The sequence below is a fragment of the Pseudozyma hubeiensis genome, assembly GCF_000403515.1.
Source record: "Pseudozyma hubeiensis SY62 DNA, scaffold: PHS51, whole genome shotgun sequence".
Taxonomy (NCBI): Eukaryota; Fungi; Basidiomycota; class Ustilaginomycetes; order Ustilaginales; family Ustilaginaceae; genus Pseudozyma; species Pseudozyma hubeiensis.
The window spans coordinates 297,826-313,106 of record NW_012133833.1 but is presented as its reverse complement, the minus strand read 5'-3'; the positions used below and the strand labels follow the sequence as shown (position 1 = coordinate 313,106).

At 58.1% G+C, this 15,281-nt stretch overlaps 6 protein-coding genes across 6 annotated transcripts; 3 read left to right on the top strand and 3 right to left on the bottom strand.

Moving 5' to 3' along the window:
* Positions 1 to 552: 552 nt before the first annotated feature.
* PHSY_005552 (hypothetical protein) lies at positions 553 to 1,341 on the top strand (the record flags this gene model as incomplete). Its single annotated transcript, XM_012336161.1, has 1 exon — positions 553 to 1,341. One exon carries the CDS (start codon positions 553 to 555, stop codon positions 1,339 to 1,341), a length of 789 nt encoding a protein of 262 aa, XP_012191551.1.
* Positions 1,342 to 1,426: 85 nt separating this feature from the next.
* Positions 1,427 to 5,680, bottom strand: PHSY_005551 (hypothetical protein; the record flags this gene model as incomplete). The annotated part of the gene is made up of 1 exon (XM_012336160.1): positions 1,427 to 5,680. One exon carries the CDS (start codon positions 5,678 to 5,680, stop codon positions 1,427 to 1,429), a length of 4,254 nt encoding a protein of 1,417 aa, XP_012191550.1.
* An 879-nt stretch (positions 5,681 to 6,559) lies between these two features.
* PHSY_005550 (serine/threonine-protein phosphatase PP2A catalytic subunit) lies at positions 6,560 to 8,317 on the top strand (the record flags this gene model as incomplete). Its single annotated transcript, XM_012336159.1, has 1 exon — positions 6,560 to 8,317. The coding sequence occupies one exon, from the start codon at positions 6,560 to 6,562 to the stop codon at positions 8,315 to 8,317; it is 1,758 nt and encodes a 585-aa protein (XP_012191549.1).
* A 181-nt stretch (positions 8,318 to 8,498) lies between these two features.
* On the bottom strand, positions 8,499 to 9,347 carry PHSY_005549 (haloacid dehalogenase-like hydrolase; the record flags this gene model as incomplete). The annotated part of the gene is made up of 1 exon (XM_012336158.1): positions 8,499 to 9,347. One exon carries the CDS (start codon positions 9,345 to 9,347, stop codon positions 8,499 to 8,501), a length of 849 nt encoding a protein of 282 aa, XP_012191548.1.
* Positions 9,348 to 9,789: 442 nt separating this feature from the next.
* Positions 9,790 to 13,584, top strand: PHSY_005548 (hypothetical protein; the record flags this gene model as incomplete). The annotated part of the gene is made up of 1 exon (XM_012336157.1): positions 9,790 to 13,584. One exon carries the CDS (start codon positions 9,790 to 9,792, stop codon positions 13,582 to 13,584), a length of 3,795 nt encoding a protein of 1,264 aa, XP_012191547.1.
* A 357-nt stretch (positions 13,585 to 13,941) lies between these two features.
* PHSY_005547 (hypothetical protein) lies at positions 13,942 to 15,228 on the bottom strand (the record flags this gene model as incomplete). The annotated part of the gene is made up of 1 exon (XM_012336156.1): positions 13,942 to 15,228. The coding sequence occupies one exon, from the start codon at positions 15,226 to 15,228 to the stop codon at positions 13,942 to 13,944; it is 1,287 nt and encodes a 428-aa protein (XP_012191546.1).
* Between the last annotated feature and the right edge of the window lie 53 nt (positions 15,229 to 15,281).

The window sequence follows — 15,281 nt, the reverse complement described above, 5'->3', positions numbered from 1 at the left end:
AATGCCGAAAAAGGAATAAAAGATGGATGCCTTGGGTTGAACAAAGTGAGTTGATGCAAATGCGAGCAAGATGGACGACGACAATGACGACGTTGGGATGGAGATGGTGGTGGTGGTTGATGGTACAGTAGCTAGCAGCGTCGTCGAGATTGGGCATCCAAAGTCAGGGTCCATCTCGGAAAAGCAGCAGCTCAGCAGAGCGTCACGCTCAAATGCGATTTCAATTCCTCAGCATCCGTGCACAGCCCAGCCAATGTCGGCGAGTGGGCGAGTGGAGGCGTCGGGCGGAAATACAAAGCAATTTGTATTGGCGCTCAGACAGCCAAACCGCCAATTCATCGCAGCTCCTTCTTCTCGACTCTCATCACCATCAACCCCGTCAATCCGCAGCCTACACTCTTCCTCGGCATTCGCACACACCTACAGCCAACGCAAAAAACGACCTCCCTCAGCATTCGTTCAGTCGCACACGATCCGCGCACCTTGGCTACTCGTACCGAAGAAACACTCACCAGGCGGTGCTCCTAATCCCGAACCTTCGTCACCGCAATCATGTCGTGGGGCGGCTTCAAAAAGTCCATCAACCGCGCAGGTACCACCCTGATGCAGAAGACTGGTCAGGTCGAACGAACAATCGATTCCGAATTCAACTCTACCGAAGAGCAATACCGCACCGTCGAGCGCGAGGTCCTCTCCTTGCAAAAAGAAGCCAAAGCCTACCTCGACGCCATGCGATCTCTCGCCTCCTCCCAAGCACGCATTGCCGAAGCGGTGGATGGATTCTATACCGACTCGTCCGACGCAGCCATGTCCGCCAACGCCTACCGTCGCGCCGTCGACGAGCTCGACACAAAAACCGCCAAAGAAATCGACGCCCCTTACCGCGCTACCGTCCTGGAACCCGTCGGAAAACTCGCCAGCTACTTCCCCGAAATCAACAAGATCCTCGAAAAACGTGCCAAGAAGCTGCTCGACTACGACGCCGCCCGCAGCAAACACCGCAAGCTCGTCGACAAACCCTCGGACGACCCCTCCAAACTCCCCCGCGCAGAAAAGGAACTCGACGACGCACGCATCGTCTTCGAAACCCTCGACGACCAGATCAAAACCGAGCTACCCCAGCTCGTCGACCTGCGCATCCCGTATCTCGACCCAAGCTTCGAGGCCATGGTAAGGATCCAGGCGAAATTCGCAGAGGACGGGTACGAGAAGTTGGGCGGCGTTCAGAGGTTCTTCGCCGACGGCGTCAGGGAGCAGTACGCAGACGGCCAGTTGGATAACCAGGTAGAGGCGGTGCTGCAGGAGATGCGAGAGCTGTCCATCTGCGGTGTTGGTCAGTAGGAATACCAATCCAGACAGTTCAAAACGTGCGTGCGAATGCGGTCTGTGTGTTACTTAGTTACAATGTGTGTGTGTGTGTTGCGCTCTACGAGTGCCTCTCCCCCTCACCCAGTAGGATCCCCACCACGTGCTTACAACAAATCCTCCCAATCTGCTCACACTCCTTCCTAATCGCCTCCTGCGCCCCGCTCTCCTCCTCCCCTCCCCCTCCCTCGCCACCCACCACCTCGTCCATACTCATCAACTTCTCCAGCACCCCCTCCAACCGCTTATTCACCAAATCCACCTGTCTTCCCAGCATCAACCTCAACTCTGGCCCCGACAACATCCCCACCGCTGCCGCCTCATTGGCCAACAAAAACTGCCGTGTACCCGCCCATTTCGCGCTGGTCGCCAGCAAGTCCAACCATCCATCCGATGACGCCACCCCGGTCCGGCGTAGCGAATCGGCCGCAGCGTCGGTCAAACACATCTTGACCCGACACAACGTCTGCGTCAACGTCAACGCTTCCATCGCACAATTCCTCACCCGCATGATCTTGGCGAACCGTTGCTCCGCCCTCACCCGCGAAGACCCACCTGCCGCGCGTTCCGCTTCCATCTCCCTACGATACGTCGCCACCACAAAGTCCAGCACGTGCAGCACATCCGCCTCGCTAAAATGCGACCGAACGTTCAGCTCCGCCGACGCAGGCGATCCGATCACATGTTCCGCCAGCGAGAGACAGTCAGCCGCCAGCCCGGAAAACACCCGGTCCGTAGCTTGACGCAGCATAGCCGCTCGTCGTTCGTTCGTCAGCGCACCCATCGGTGGCGCGTGGACGGCTGGAGCCGGCGCGGCGAGCGCAGCGGGTGCAACGGCGGTGGGTGTTGCTTGTGCTCGTCGGAACGCCTCTTGCAGTGTCGGCTGGGAGTGAGTCGCAGGTGCGGACTGCACGTGGCGTTGGCGTTGCGTCGAGGCTTGGGGAGCAGGTGGCAGCTGGACCAAGTTGTTCTGTGCCATGTTGGGATGCACCACTGGAGCCGGCTGCGGTTTTGGAGCTTGTCCAAGGTGCGAGGCCAGAAGCTGGCCAGGCATCGCCTGCCGCTGTGCCGCCGCCATGACCGGCGAAGCCGATCTAGGCTTTTGATCCGGCGCCGCCAGATGTCCCGCCGCGTCCGCACCATGACCCGCCGGTGGCACCGACGTGCTAACCCTGACCTCCATGCCACCCTCCACCACCTCCTCCTCATCCGCAAACCTGAACTCCGGCTTCGTATACTTCGGCTGCGCCAACCCCCTCGAATGGAAATACTTCCTCTTCTCCTCATTCCAACAGTGCATCATATGCGGGACCCTCGGAAACTCCATCAACGCCCTCGTCATGACCCTCTCCGGCAACCTGGACAGGTGCTTGACAGCCTTGGTGCTCGACACCCTGTCCATCAGCTCGTGCATCGACAGGTGCATGTGCTTGTGTGCGTTCTTGTGGAAAATACCAGGACCCAGCTCCTGTAAGCAGGTCCACGGAATCATCTGCGCCGGATCCTGCCACTTGTCCACCACGTCTTGCACCGTCCGAGGTGTGGCGAGACCCGCCCGTTTCGGTTTGAGCTCCCTCACTGTTACGTAGCAAGATCTGCGCCCGGTCACTTTTGCGAGGTCGTTGAGCATCGACTTCATGCGGTCGTCGATGGTCTTCTTTGCGCGGCTGCCTGTACCGGCGTCCGAGGCAGTCTGGCTGCTGGCTCGCTCGTGGCTTCGGCTTACGCCTGTCTCGTCAATGGTGACTGGGTTTTCGGCAACATCCGGGTTGGATAGTGCACGGGGTTCATCAAGAACCTCAGCGGCGGTCGACCCATCATGACCTTCGGCAGAAGAGCCAGCAGGTTCTGAAGATTCTGCTGCACCTGCAGAGGCGTTGCCGGTATCCATATCGGCTCCTGCATTGTTAGGCAAGTCGGGCGCCTCCGCCTCCTGTGCATTTTCGGCGGGGAGAGTTGCTACAGCAGCCGCCAAAGTCTGCGACACAGCGTCCCCGGTTGTTGCGGCATCTGCGATTGCATCTGCGTCTGGTGCTTCGGCGGGCGTCTGGATCTCAGAGCTCTGCGCTTCCAAGGCGATCTCGTTGGCGTCTGACTGTAAAGGTGCGGGGTGTGGGGTCGTAGTGACTGCTGGAGTAACCGCTTCCATTGCAGTAGCTGAGGAGCCATCATCGACCGCTTCGGGTTCGTTCGTCAAGGTTGTCACATTTTCGGGAGCTTGGGGTGAAGCCTCGACTGCAGATGCGTCGTTTGGAAGGCTCTCAGAAGTCTCGACAGATTCTGGGAGAACTTCGCTGTCTTCCGTCAGAGCTTGTTCGACCGCTTCAACGGCATTGGCCACTTGTTCCGCGTCGATATCTGCCGGCATCTCCGATGTTGCGACGAAGGTTTTGGTGGTGACTCCCGCTGCAGCAGCACCTTCAGTCTGATCCGTTGCAGTAACAATTGCATCATCATTCCCTTCGCCAGGTAGAGAGTTGCCGATGGGCGGGGCCATCCCTTCGCCTGATGCCTCTGTCGATGGGTGTTCGAGGCCTTGAGCGACTTCCGACGCCTCCTGCGTTGTTTCCTGCTGTACCCCCTCAGTCCGAGAATCTGGTGCAATCTCGTTTGCGTCGCCAGTCCGGAGGAGATCCTGCTTGTCGGACGGCGGATGTGCTACTTCGGCATCAGCTCGGCTGATCGATTCTGCGCTGCCGGCTACTGGATTTTCGCCGTCGGCTGCTGCGGTAGGATCGTCTGTGGACAGTTCGCTTGGCTTTGCTGCTGTTGCACTAGCATGTTGCTCACCGCTGGCGATCTCCCCTCGATTGTCCTCTTCGAGCTCGTCTATTAGCTCATCTTCCTCCTCTGGCTCATCGGCTTGTTGAGGATCGGCTGAATTCGCGCGTGGCTGCTCGGCATCGCTCTCCAGCTCCTCGGTGGGTTCCTGTGCTTTGGAGACTGTCGGCGTCGATGCTGCCCGAGGCGAGGGATGGGATGTTGCTGCTTCGTCGACGTCCTCCAGAGGCTGCTCTGGTGGTGTTCCAAACGCTTGTGGCGACCCCACCGACTCGACAGCCGAGTCATGACTGGTGTCATTGTTCATGGTAGCAGACGAGTTGCTATTGTCCGGGGCTTGCTGCTGTACCGGGTCGGGTGACCGTATGGAGCTCGTGGCGACATTGTCTGGTTCAACATCGCCTTGAGCCGAAACTTCGTCGCGTTTGAGATACTTGACGTAGGCAGCCACAGCGGGCGCGAAACGCTTCTGCAATCGGGGCGGAAGTGTAGGCATGTCGATGCGGAGCTCCTTGATGGTAAGTTGCGCGCCAAGATCTGCCACTTTGCGCCGAAACTGGCTGACGATGGGCAGATTGGGATGATCGGCACTGAGGCCGGCGGTAAAGTCACGCACGCTGTTGTCAATGTGTTGGGCGAGCGATATGCCTTGCTCGTATTGACGGAGCGCGTTGTCTTTGAGCGCTTCGACTTCCTCGGCGGTGGGTTTGGCTGGTCCATGAGTGCTGCGCGAGCTCGAAGAAGCCGAGACACGCGTTTGTGAAGCATCGCGGCTCGCTGCTGCGGACGCTGATGAAGGTGTGTCGCCATCGTCTTGAGCAGGTAGAGAGGGCGCAGCGGACGATTGGACTCCTGCGGAAGGTGCTTTGCTGACGGAGCGTCTTGAGGAGCCTGAAGGGCGTGCATTGAGCGACGACTCTGCCGAAGGTGATACTTTGATGCTGGAAGCGGGTGCAACATTGCTGGAGAAGCGAGTTGCTGCTGGCCCGCTGGCACCTGTGATTTCGAAATCGTCTTCCGAATCATCCGAATCCTGGGCTGATCGACGGCGAGTGGTAGGAGCAGCAGCAGCAGCAGCAGCAGCAGCAGCAGCCTTCGACTTCTTGTTGGGGCTGGTGTGCAAGGAAGGAGTCGACGCTTTTCGCTTCGTCAGCCTAGGTGCTGATGCATGCGATATCATGCTGCGCGTGCTTGCCGGTGCGGTCGATGGCGGCAGCTGGGACGCTGAAGCAGAGCTCGAGCTGGAAGCCTTAGCGGGCGATTGAGTCCGAGGGCGTGAGGACGCCGAATCACGGGTCGACTTGGTCGGAGATTGCGACGATGACTGTCCCTGTCTTCGAGTCTTGGAGCTCGGTAGAGGATCGTGAGCGAAAACGGGCTTGCTGCCACCGCCTCCGTACAGATTTTCCCAGCCTTTGACGTGGTAGGCCTCCTCCTCTCTGCGCTTCTGGCGACGGGCTCTGCGCGCTGCCGCATCGTCTGCCCCGTCACGATCTCTCGAGGGGCCTGCTTGCGATCCAGACTCGCGCGGCATGGTGTCGAAATGGGCTGTCTTGACCGAGCTAAGCACCGTGCCGACGTGGAGGAGCAGAAGAAAGCAACGCCATGATCAAAGTGAATGGCGATGCTTGTATGCGGTCCTGATGGACGAAGGAGCGCAGGCGGCTGCTGTAGGCTGATGAGGAGGCTGCAAGCGCTGCTGAGTCGTGCCCCTCAAGCGGCTTGGGTAAAGTATGCGGCAGATTGGCTTGATGAGGTCCTTGACAGGTCGGATGTCGCGAAACGGGCTCAAGACGGCCACAGTGCCAACACGCGCTTCAGGGTCTAACTCAAGCGTGAATCTGGAAGTTTGCCTCTGTGTGCTTGTGTCGCCTCGTGTGTCAATCAGAGTCTGTGGAGGCGCCATAATTTTGATGTGTTAGCCATCGGCTGCTAACAAGCTCGGCCTTTTTCATGCGCCAAAAAAAAAAAGAGAAAGAAGATTTGTTGGTCACCGGAACAAGGAGCGCGATCTTTTCGTGGTTGCTGCGCAGTCTCCGCAGTCTGAGAGGGCATCTGAACAGCGCTTATTTGATGAGTGTCTTGTTCTCGAAGACTGACGAGCCAAGGCAGAAGGTGAGCTCGACTTGACCGACCTCCACCAAAAAGCTCGGTGAGTGCGCACCGATTATCACTGCTTCTCTCCCAACTACCAAGCAGCTTGCGTACACACGAACGCAAACTCAAGCATTCGTCGACCGCATCTTGCCGGCTTCACCGATACAGTCCAGTCATACAGCAAGACTCTGCCTTTCCTCAGTCCGACAGCACGCAATCTTTCTCTTTCTCTTCAATTGATTAGCTCCATTTGGCAGTCGGAACAAAAACCTACACACACTATCTCGTTAGGACCCTGGAAGAAGCTCCGTGGAACATGTCAGGCTCGACGGTACAAGGCGAATCCTCGTCCTCGAGCGGCTCCACTGCGCCATCGTCCCCGGTCGCATCCTCGGTATCATCGATCAACACCGATGTGACTCACCTCGACCAAGCATCTGCCACTTCCGCCGACGTACCTCCCTCACCATCCAAGGAGGACGTGGCGCTTCCCGTCGAAGAGAGGCAAGCAAAGGCGAAATCGTTCAAGGATGAGGGCAACAAGCTCTTCATCGCCGGCCAGTACGACGCAGCCAAACACCAGTACGGCCTCGCCATCGCCCTCGACCCTTCCGTCCCCGCCTTTTACAGCAACCGCGCAGCGTGCGAGCTCAAGCTCGAGCAGCACGGCTTGGCGATAGAAGACGCTACCAAAGCCATCGAGCTCGACTCCAAGTTCTCCAAAGCCTATTTCCGCAGAGCCAGCGCTCATCTCAGTATCCTCGACCCCAAAAAGGCCCTCCCCGATCTTCGCATCGTCTCTCAGCTCGAACCCAAAAACGCATCGGTCAAGGCCCAGCTCGAAGCCACCGTCAAACTCATCCGTCGACTTGAGTTCGAGAAGGCTATCAAAGTCTCGGAAGGTGTCAAGGCTGCAGAGACCGTCGAGTCCAACTTGAAGGAAGGCTCGGGAGGCACAGTCGTACCCGACTCGTACGCCGGACCACGCATCGCCCAAGGCGACGATGCCGATACTGCGCATCTCGGCAAGATCGATCAGAAGTTCATCGACGATATGGTACAGCACTTCAAGGACGGAGGCAAGCTGCACAATCGATACTCGTGGCAGATCATCCTCGGCGCGTTCCGGGCCATGCAACAAGAGCCGACGCTGGTCGACTACAAGGTACCCGAGGGTACCACCATCGATGTCATCGGCGACACTCACGGTCAGTTCTTCGACTTTGTCCACCTACTCAACAAGACCGGCGCACCAAGCGAAAACCATGCACTCCTCTTCAACGGCGACTTTGTCGACCGAGGGTCTTGGTCAGTCGAGATCGCGCTCACCGTGTTCGCCTACAAGTGGCTGTACCCCAAGACCACGCTGATCAACCGTGGCAACCACGAGACGTCCGAGATGAACAAGGTGTACGGCTTCGAGGGCGAGGTCAAGGCCAAGTTTGGCGGCGATCTCACCTTCAAGTTGTTCACCCAGGTGTTTGTCGCGCTTCCACTCGCCACGCTCATCACAGCCAGCAGGCCGCCTCTCAAGGGCAGCGAGTTGCCCGATTCCTTCTCGATCGCACAGCGAGAGCCCATAGTCGCACAAGAGACCGGCTTGAAGCGCTTTTTTGTCGTTCACGGCGGCCTGTTCTCCAAGGACGGCGTCACGCTCGACGACATTCGCGCCATCGACCGATTCAAGATCGGTCAGCCAGGTCAAGCCGGTCTCATGATGGAATTGCTGTGGAGCGATCCTCAGACCGCACCGGGACGCGGTCCTTCGAAGCGAGGTGTGGGTCTCGGATTCGGACCGGACATCACCAAGGCGTGGTGCCAGCTCAACGGCGTCACCGCTGTGTTGCGAAGTCACGAGGTGCGCATGGGAGGCTACGAGGAGGAGCACGAGGGTCGATGCTGCACCATCTTCTCGGCGCCCAACTACTGCGACTCGACGGGCAACCTGGGCGCATTTGCACGTATCGACGATCAGGGTAGCATCGGCTGGACCGTGTTCGAAGCGCAACCGCATCCCAACATCAAGCCCATGGCGTACGTTGGCAACGCCATGAACGGTATGCTCGGCGGATGAGCGGCTTTGACCGTCGATGTTTGTCCAAAAAGCATATATTTTGTCTCAAGTCAATCGGAAGAGAACGATTCTCGGCAACGGACCTTGCGCCGTACCATGTTTCCTTTCCTCTCATACATGTACTCTATATCTGTCATTCCAATGGTACAACGTCCAGCATTCTCTAACGGCAGCGAACGGATCAGTCGGATGCATCGTCGAAAGCAGGTAGACCCCAATCTGTGGGATCAAAGTCTAGCAGCGAATCGATGGTCTGCGAAGCGCCCAGCTCTTCGTTGGGGAAGAGAGCTCTGAGGTTCGGATCTGGGACCCAGACGACGTGCATGCCTGCCGCCTTTGCCGCCTGTACACCTGGTTTGGCGTCTTCGAATACGAGGATGCTCGATTCTGCTCCTTTGAGGTGGTGGGATTCGTCGAATTCTGCGCCCATTTCGCGGAGGTTCTGGGTCCATTGCTCTCCGAGCTTCTCTGAAGTTGCTTTGTCGGTTAGGAGGCCTTCTCGTGCAGCGAGGAGGAAGATATCTGGATGAGGTTTACCACGGGTCAGGCGAGCGTCGTCGCCGCAGATGACGCGTGCGGCGAAAGGCCCAAATAGCTCCGGATGAGCAGCGGTCTTGATCTCGTAGTTTTTACGCTTGCTCCCGGTAGCAACGCAGATGGGGATGTTGTGTTTGTGAAGATGCTTGACGAGTCTAGTGGCACCTTGCATCTGAGGCACCTGCTCAAACGCTTTGAGAAGCACCTCGTTGCGATCCTTGAGGAAGTTGTCAATGTCAAAGGGGCAATCAGGACCGTACGGTTCGCCAGGCTTTGTGGGCGGCCATATGGATGAGAGTAATGTCAAGGTTGCTTCGCGTTCGGGTTTGCCCATGAGGTTGGCCTTGATCTCCCACGTCTGCTCCTTGCCGTAGGGCTTGAGGATGTCGTTGACCACCTTGGTGTAGATGCCCTCCGAGTCGATGAGCAGACCGTCCATGTCGAACAGCACTGCTTTGATGTGCGCGATCGGCTGTTTCGTTGAGGTCGACATGACTGCGTCTTTTGATCGGATGCCTCCGTCTATGTGTGATGGTCTGGAGTGAGACTTCGGAAAGGGTCCGAAGGAGCTGTTGGCTCGAGTCAGCGCAGTGCACGTTTCTTCTCGGCTCTGCTCGGTCAATTTGGCGGCCTATGAAAGCCGCGCCCGTACTTTTATCTCGGTTTCAACGTGTGCAGTGTAAACGCTGTAACAGTGCCAAGGTGAAGAAATTCCGCTCGCGTGTGAGTTCGTGTGTGTTGGTCCGGCCGCCTTGCTGTGCACGGATGCACCCTGGGACGGTCACCCGACTCGACAATGCGAATCTTCGTCAGTCATCTCCATCACATTCTCACGCTTCGGATCCACCCGACTGAGGCGCTACCATCATCAACACTGGGCGTCGGCTCGGATTGCTCCGTTGCTGCATATTCGACTCAGCAACGCCATCCCAACGATGAAGGTGCTCATCACAGGGGCGTCCGGCTTGCTCGGTAGAGCCGTTCACCAGCAATGCATCGAGAAGGGCTACGACACAAAGGCACTCGCATTCACCCGCTCGGATCCGTCGAAACAGCTCGTAAAGCTCGACCTCACCGATGCTGCTGCGGTAGAATCGTGCCTGCAAGACTTCAAACCCGATGTCATTATCCACACAGCAGCCGAGCGTCGCCCAGATGTCGTCGAAAAGGACCCGGCAGCTTCTCACGCTATCAACGTCGATGCCCCCGCTACCATCGCCACCCTTGCTTCCAAACTCAACAAAGTGCCGCTGCTCGTCAACATCTCGACCGACTATGTTTTTGACGGCTCCAAACCACCTTACACCGTCGACGATGCGCCCAATCCCCTCAATGCCTACGGCGTGAGCAAGCTCCAGGGCGAGCGAGCTGTCGCCGAGCACGCCAGCTCTGGGCATTTCACAAATCTCCGAGTTCCTGTGCTCTACGGAAAGACCATCACCAACGACGAGTCGGCAGTCAACGTACTGCTCAACGCCATCCAGCCTCCACCCAACTCCACTGACCTGAAAAAGTGCGACGCCTATGCAGTGCGATACCCCACCAACGTCGGCGATGTCGCCAAAGCCATCATCAAACTCGCCGAGGTTCACGCAGAGACATCAGACCCGGTTCCGCCGACAACGCATTTCAGTGCAAAAGAAGCAATGACCAAATACGACATGTGCATGGTCCTCAGCCGTATCGCCAACTCGGTCGGTTTTGAAACACGCACCGACCTCCTCGACCCAGAATACGAAGTCGATCCGATGGCCGCTACAGCAAGACCTAGGCATTGCAAGCTCGACACATCTGTACTGGAGGCGTACGGCGTACCTGTCGAGTACACTTCTTTTGAGGATTGGTGGAGACCGTACCTCGCAGAGCTGTACAAGGCCAAGTTGGAAGAGGTCGCGAGATTGGAAGCTGAAGCACAAGCAAAGCGGGAAAAGGAGGAAGATGAACGCAAGAAAAGAGAAGCGGAAGAGGAAGCTGAACGTCAACGAAAGCTCGAAGAGAAGAAGCGCCTCGCTGCAGAACAGGCACAAGCTCGTGCGGAGGCAGAGCGCGAAGCCGAGGAACAAGCACAAAAGGAGAAAGAAGCAGCAGAAGCAGCAGAAGTCGAAGCGGCTAAGGGGGCGGAAGCAGCAACAGAGTCCGTAGCCTCAACGTCAGGCGAAGCAGCCAACGGCACCGACAATGCTCCAGGTTCACCTCATCCTTCCTTCAATTCGCTTCAGGCGCGACCCACACCTCCCGCCACGTCTGCACTTCCATCGCCTACCAGCTCACATCCGCCCTCCTCGATCAAAAGTGGTCGTGGATCGGACACACCGCCTCCACCAACCAGCAAAGACGGTCCTTCCACCATGCCATCTGCAGTCGAGATTCTCGCCACGGATGCAACACCCACCGGATCCGTCATCGACGAAAGCCCGCTCAACCTCGCAGCAGCGCGCGAGAGGCAATGTCTAGGCTCGACTCTGCCACAGCGATCGCTGAGTGCCAGCAGCGCCGCTCGCCTTACATCTTTGACCGACGAAAGCACCATGTTCGGCGGAGCTTCGCGCAAGTCGAGCCTTTCTGGCCCACCTTATCTGGACACGACGAGTACTGTGCGTCAGGGCAGAGACGATTCGGACGATGATGGGTACGGTCAACCTTCGCCTCGTGTGAACCAGGCGGCGTTTACACAGCGAGCAGAGCCGGGATCTCCAACTCCCGTTGGACGTAGTCATGCGGATGGCAGCGCCACTCTGAGCGGTCCGGTGGGATGCTCCGTTGCATCTCTCGGCTCGTCGGCTGCTTCCGGTCCTTCCGCAGACAACGATCGCAACGCCAACTACACCGGCTCCTCCACAGCCTCTCCCGCATCTGCCGCCCAGCCCACGCACTACCACCGTCCGTCCTTCGACGCCATCCACGACGCCCAGTCTCGCGCCTTGCACTCCCGCTCGCACCGTCCATCCTTCACGTTCAATATCAAAGTCGGCGACCCGCAACGTATCGGCGACCCCATGACCGCTCACATCGTCTACACCGTCCGCACCACCACCGACAACCCCTCCTTCCGCTCCTCCCACTTCTCCGCCCTCCGCCGATACCGAGATTTCCGATGGCTTCACGCCGCGCTCGTCCAGAACAACCCGGGAATTATCGTGCCCCCCGTACCCGAAAAGGTGTCCATCGGTCGCTTCGCTGCGGAACTCGTCGAGGCGAGGAGGATAGGCCTCGAGACGTGCATCAACAAGATCGCGAGCCATGCGCTGTTGCAGCAGGATGAGGATCTGAGGTTGTTCCTCGAGTCGGAGAACTTTGCGGCCGATGTCAAGGCGAGGGATGCGGTGAAGGGTGCGATAGTTACACCCGAGCAGAAGACGTACAAGAGCTGGGGCAGTGCGCTGTTGGGGAGCATGGTTCCGAGCACTTCGTCGCTGTCGTCGGGTGCGTTGAGCGCGAGTAGGTTCGAGGAGACGGACGAGTGGTTTAACGAGCAAAAGGTGTACCTGGATTCGTTGGAGAGCGCCTTGAAGGGCATGGTCAGGAGTGTCTCTCAGCTGAGCAGTCAGAGGAAGCAGGTGGTGGCGGCGATGCACGATCTCGGCCAGGTGTTGACAACCCTGTCGGGAAGCAGCCTTTCCAGGTCGCTGAGTACCTGTTTCGCCGGGCTAGCGGAGGTGAAGAGACGTGCGATGGAGTTAGAAGATCTTCAAGCCGAAGCCGACGTCCGACAGCTCGGCACCACCATGTACGAGTACGAACGCGTCGTCGGCAGCGTCCGCAAAGCGTTCACCGTCCGAACCGAGATCTGGGCCAAATCCGCCCGATGCCAGGACGAACTCCGAAGGACCCGAGCCAGGTTCGATAAGTACAAGGCGACCAACCCGAGCGCCGCGGGTGCACAATTTCAGAGCCTACTGGCCGAGCTCACGGAGGCAGAGACGAGGGCGTTGGACGCAGAGAGGCTGTTCGGAACAGTTTCAGAGAGATGTAAGGATGAAATGGAGAGGCTTGATCTGGAGAGGGTGTTGGATTTCAAGAGGGTGGTGGGTGGGTGGGTGGAGGGGATGATCGAGAGGCAGGAGGAGGTGGTGGAGGAGTGGGTGAACTACGCGGGGTTACTGGGCAGGCAAATGGGGATGAAAATTTTGATCGGGGAGGAGGGAGAGGAGGAGGAGGAGCAGAGGGATGGAGGAGGAGGAGGCGAGCAGAAGCAGCAGCAGCAGGCTCCAGTGGGATCGGAGATGCAAGGCTCAGACGTCGCGGAAACGGACTCGGCGGCAGCAGCTGGAGGACCTGTTCCTGCCGACGTGAACAAGCAGCCAGTCATCGAAGAGGACGTTCAGCAGCCAAGTGGCTCTCAAGGAGCTACACCAGAGGCTTCCGCCAATGCAACGGACAGAGCTGCTTCGACCGACGAGACGAATGGTGCTGCTGCTGCAGAGCAAGCTACTCAAGTGGCCAATACCGACCCCGTTCAGACCGGAAGCACCTCGGCAGATGCGTCTTCTGACGCGGTCCGGCAGACAACCGACGCAAACGCGACAGCAGCCAACCCATCTACCGACGAAGACGCTCAACCAGAGCCCTCTCTTCCCATCGCTGAGGCAGATCAGGTCAAAGACGACGTTGTCAACGAAGCGACCACAAGCGCCGAAGCAAAAGAAGCGGCTGACACAGCTCCGTCATCGGACGCTGCCGACGCCTCTCCCGAAGTCCAATCGAAAGACGCCCAAGAAGAAACCTCATGAGGCGTCGCAGGGCCGCAGACGACCACACGCGTTTGCACGACTAAACGGGAAGCGCTCGATTCACAAGCTAACGGCTTTTTGCATCGATCCTCTCAGCAGCGGAAGCAATCAAAATGAATGGGAATGGCACACCGTCGCACCGTGAAACGTTCTCGTGTGTCTACATCTTTACTTTCACCAATTCTTCCTCTCACCCTGCCCCCAAATCTGCCTCCTGCCCCAGCCCAAGGTCAACCTCTTCCTCCCCTGCCTTGCACTCCTCCTGACCGCACTCTCCGTCAACTGATCGCGCGTTGGACTCTCCACTTCCAACGACATGAGCGTCTCCTCCACCTCTGCCTCGGATGCTGACGACGATCAAGAGGAAGAGATGATGATTGGTTGAGGCTCATCTTCGTCGTCGGTGATGATGTAGTACGAGGCTCTGTCGAAGGAAGAGGAGGAGGACTTGAGGATGGGGTGGGGGGAGATGGGGGAGGTGAAGGAGTGGGTGGAGAGTGAGGAAGGTGCAGGTGAGGGGGAGAGTAGGTCGATGACAGTGTTCGTCGCGGAAGAAGATTCTCCCTGCACCTCGGTCTCTTTGTCTTCTTCCGACAGCTCTTTCTCTTCCTCCTCGTGGTCGAACGTTGGCAGGGGATCTTGACCACCCACTCTCCTGAACTCAAACTTACAAACTCTAAACCCACTCCTCCCCCTCTCCATCCAACACCGTTCCACCCTGTACAGTCCACAATACACATACCCCTCACTCGGCGCATACCTCCCCCCTGCCTTCCACCCTCTCACCACTCTCACCACCTTCCCCGACCTCACGCTCTTCTGCAACGCCGCGTTCTTCCCTTCCCACTTCTGATCGCTGCTCTGCGGAGCAGTCCTCAAATTCTTCGGATTCTGCTTCGTACCTTTGAGGTCGCGACCACCACTGCCGGTGTAGGTGAAGGTATCGCCGAGATCGACGTCGTCTTCGTAGCCACCGGAGAGGCAGATGGACCAGCAGCCGAGGTGTTCGTTGCCAGAGATGCCGGCTACGGTGGGGGCGTGGACGGCGTCGGTGGAGCAGTCGATGCGTTTGGACCAGTGCGTGCCGATGGGGATGCCGGGGATGGCACCGAAGGTTTTCGGGTTGTGGATGCGAACGCCGAGTCGATCGGCGGATCGTTGGAGTTCGTCTGAGGACCTGTAGTGGCGTGCAGGGTTGAGCGTGTTGTGGGAGGATCCAGAGGGACGATGATAGGAATGGTAGTCGTCGTCCGAATCAGAGTCCGTGTTGTACCTGTCGAGGCGCGAGCGAGAAATCTTTGCAGGGTATACATCATTGTCGCTGAGAGCTCGTTTCATGCCTCGACCCTTCGGCTTTTTGGGACTGTCGAGCGTTCGAGATACCGATCGAGTGATCCTTCTAGGCCGCTGAACCCTCGCTGCACTGCTCTCGTACTCCTCTGCATCAGCAGGTACCGATTTCGACGCTGACTTCGACTTGGCTTTAGCGGCGATCGATGCCTTCTTGGGTGTCTGAAACAACGAACTCGACCCTGGATACAGTCCCAGCTCCTTCATCAACTCGAGATTGGCTTTGATGTTCGCCTGGCGTTGCGCTTCGTAGTCCTCCTCGTCCATCGTGAGCTGCGCATCGTTGCGGACCATACTTTCAAAAAAAGCTTGGGAAGTTTGAGTGATGCTGGCAAGGCTTAGCTGGC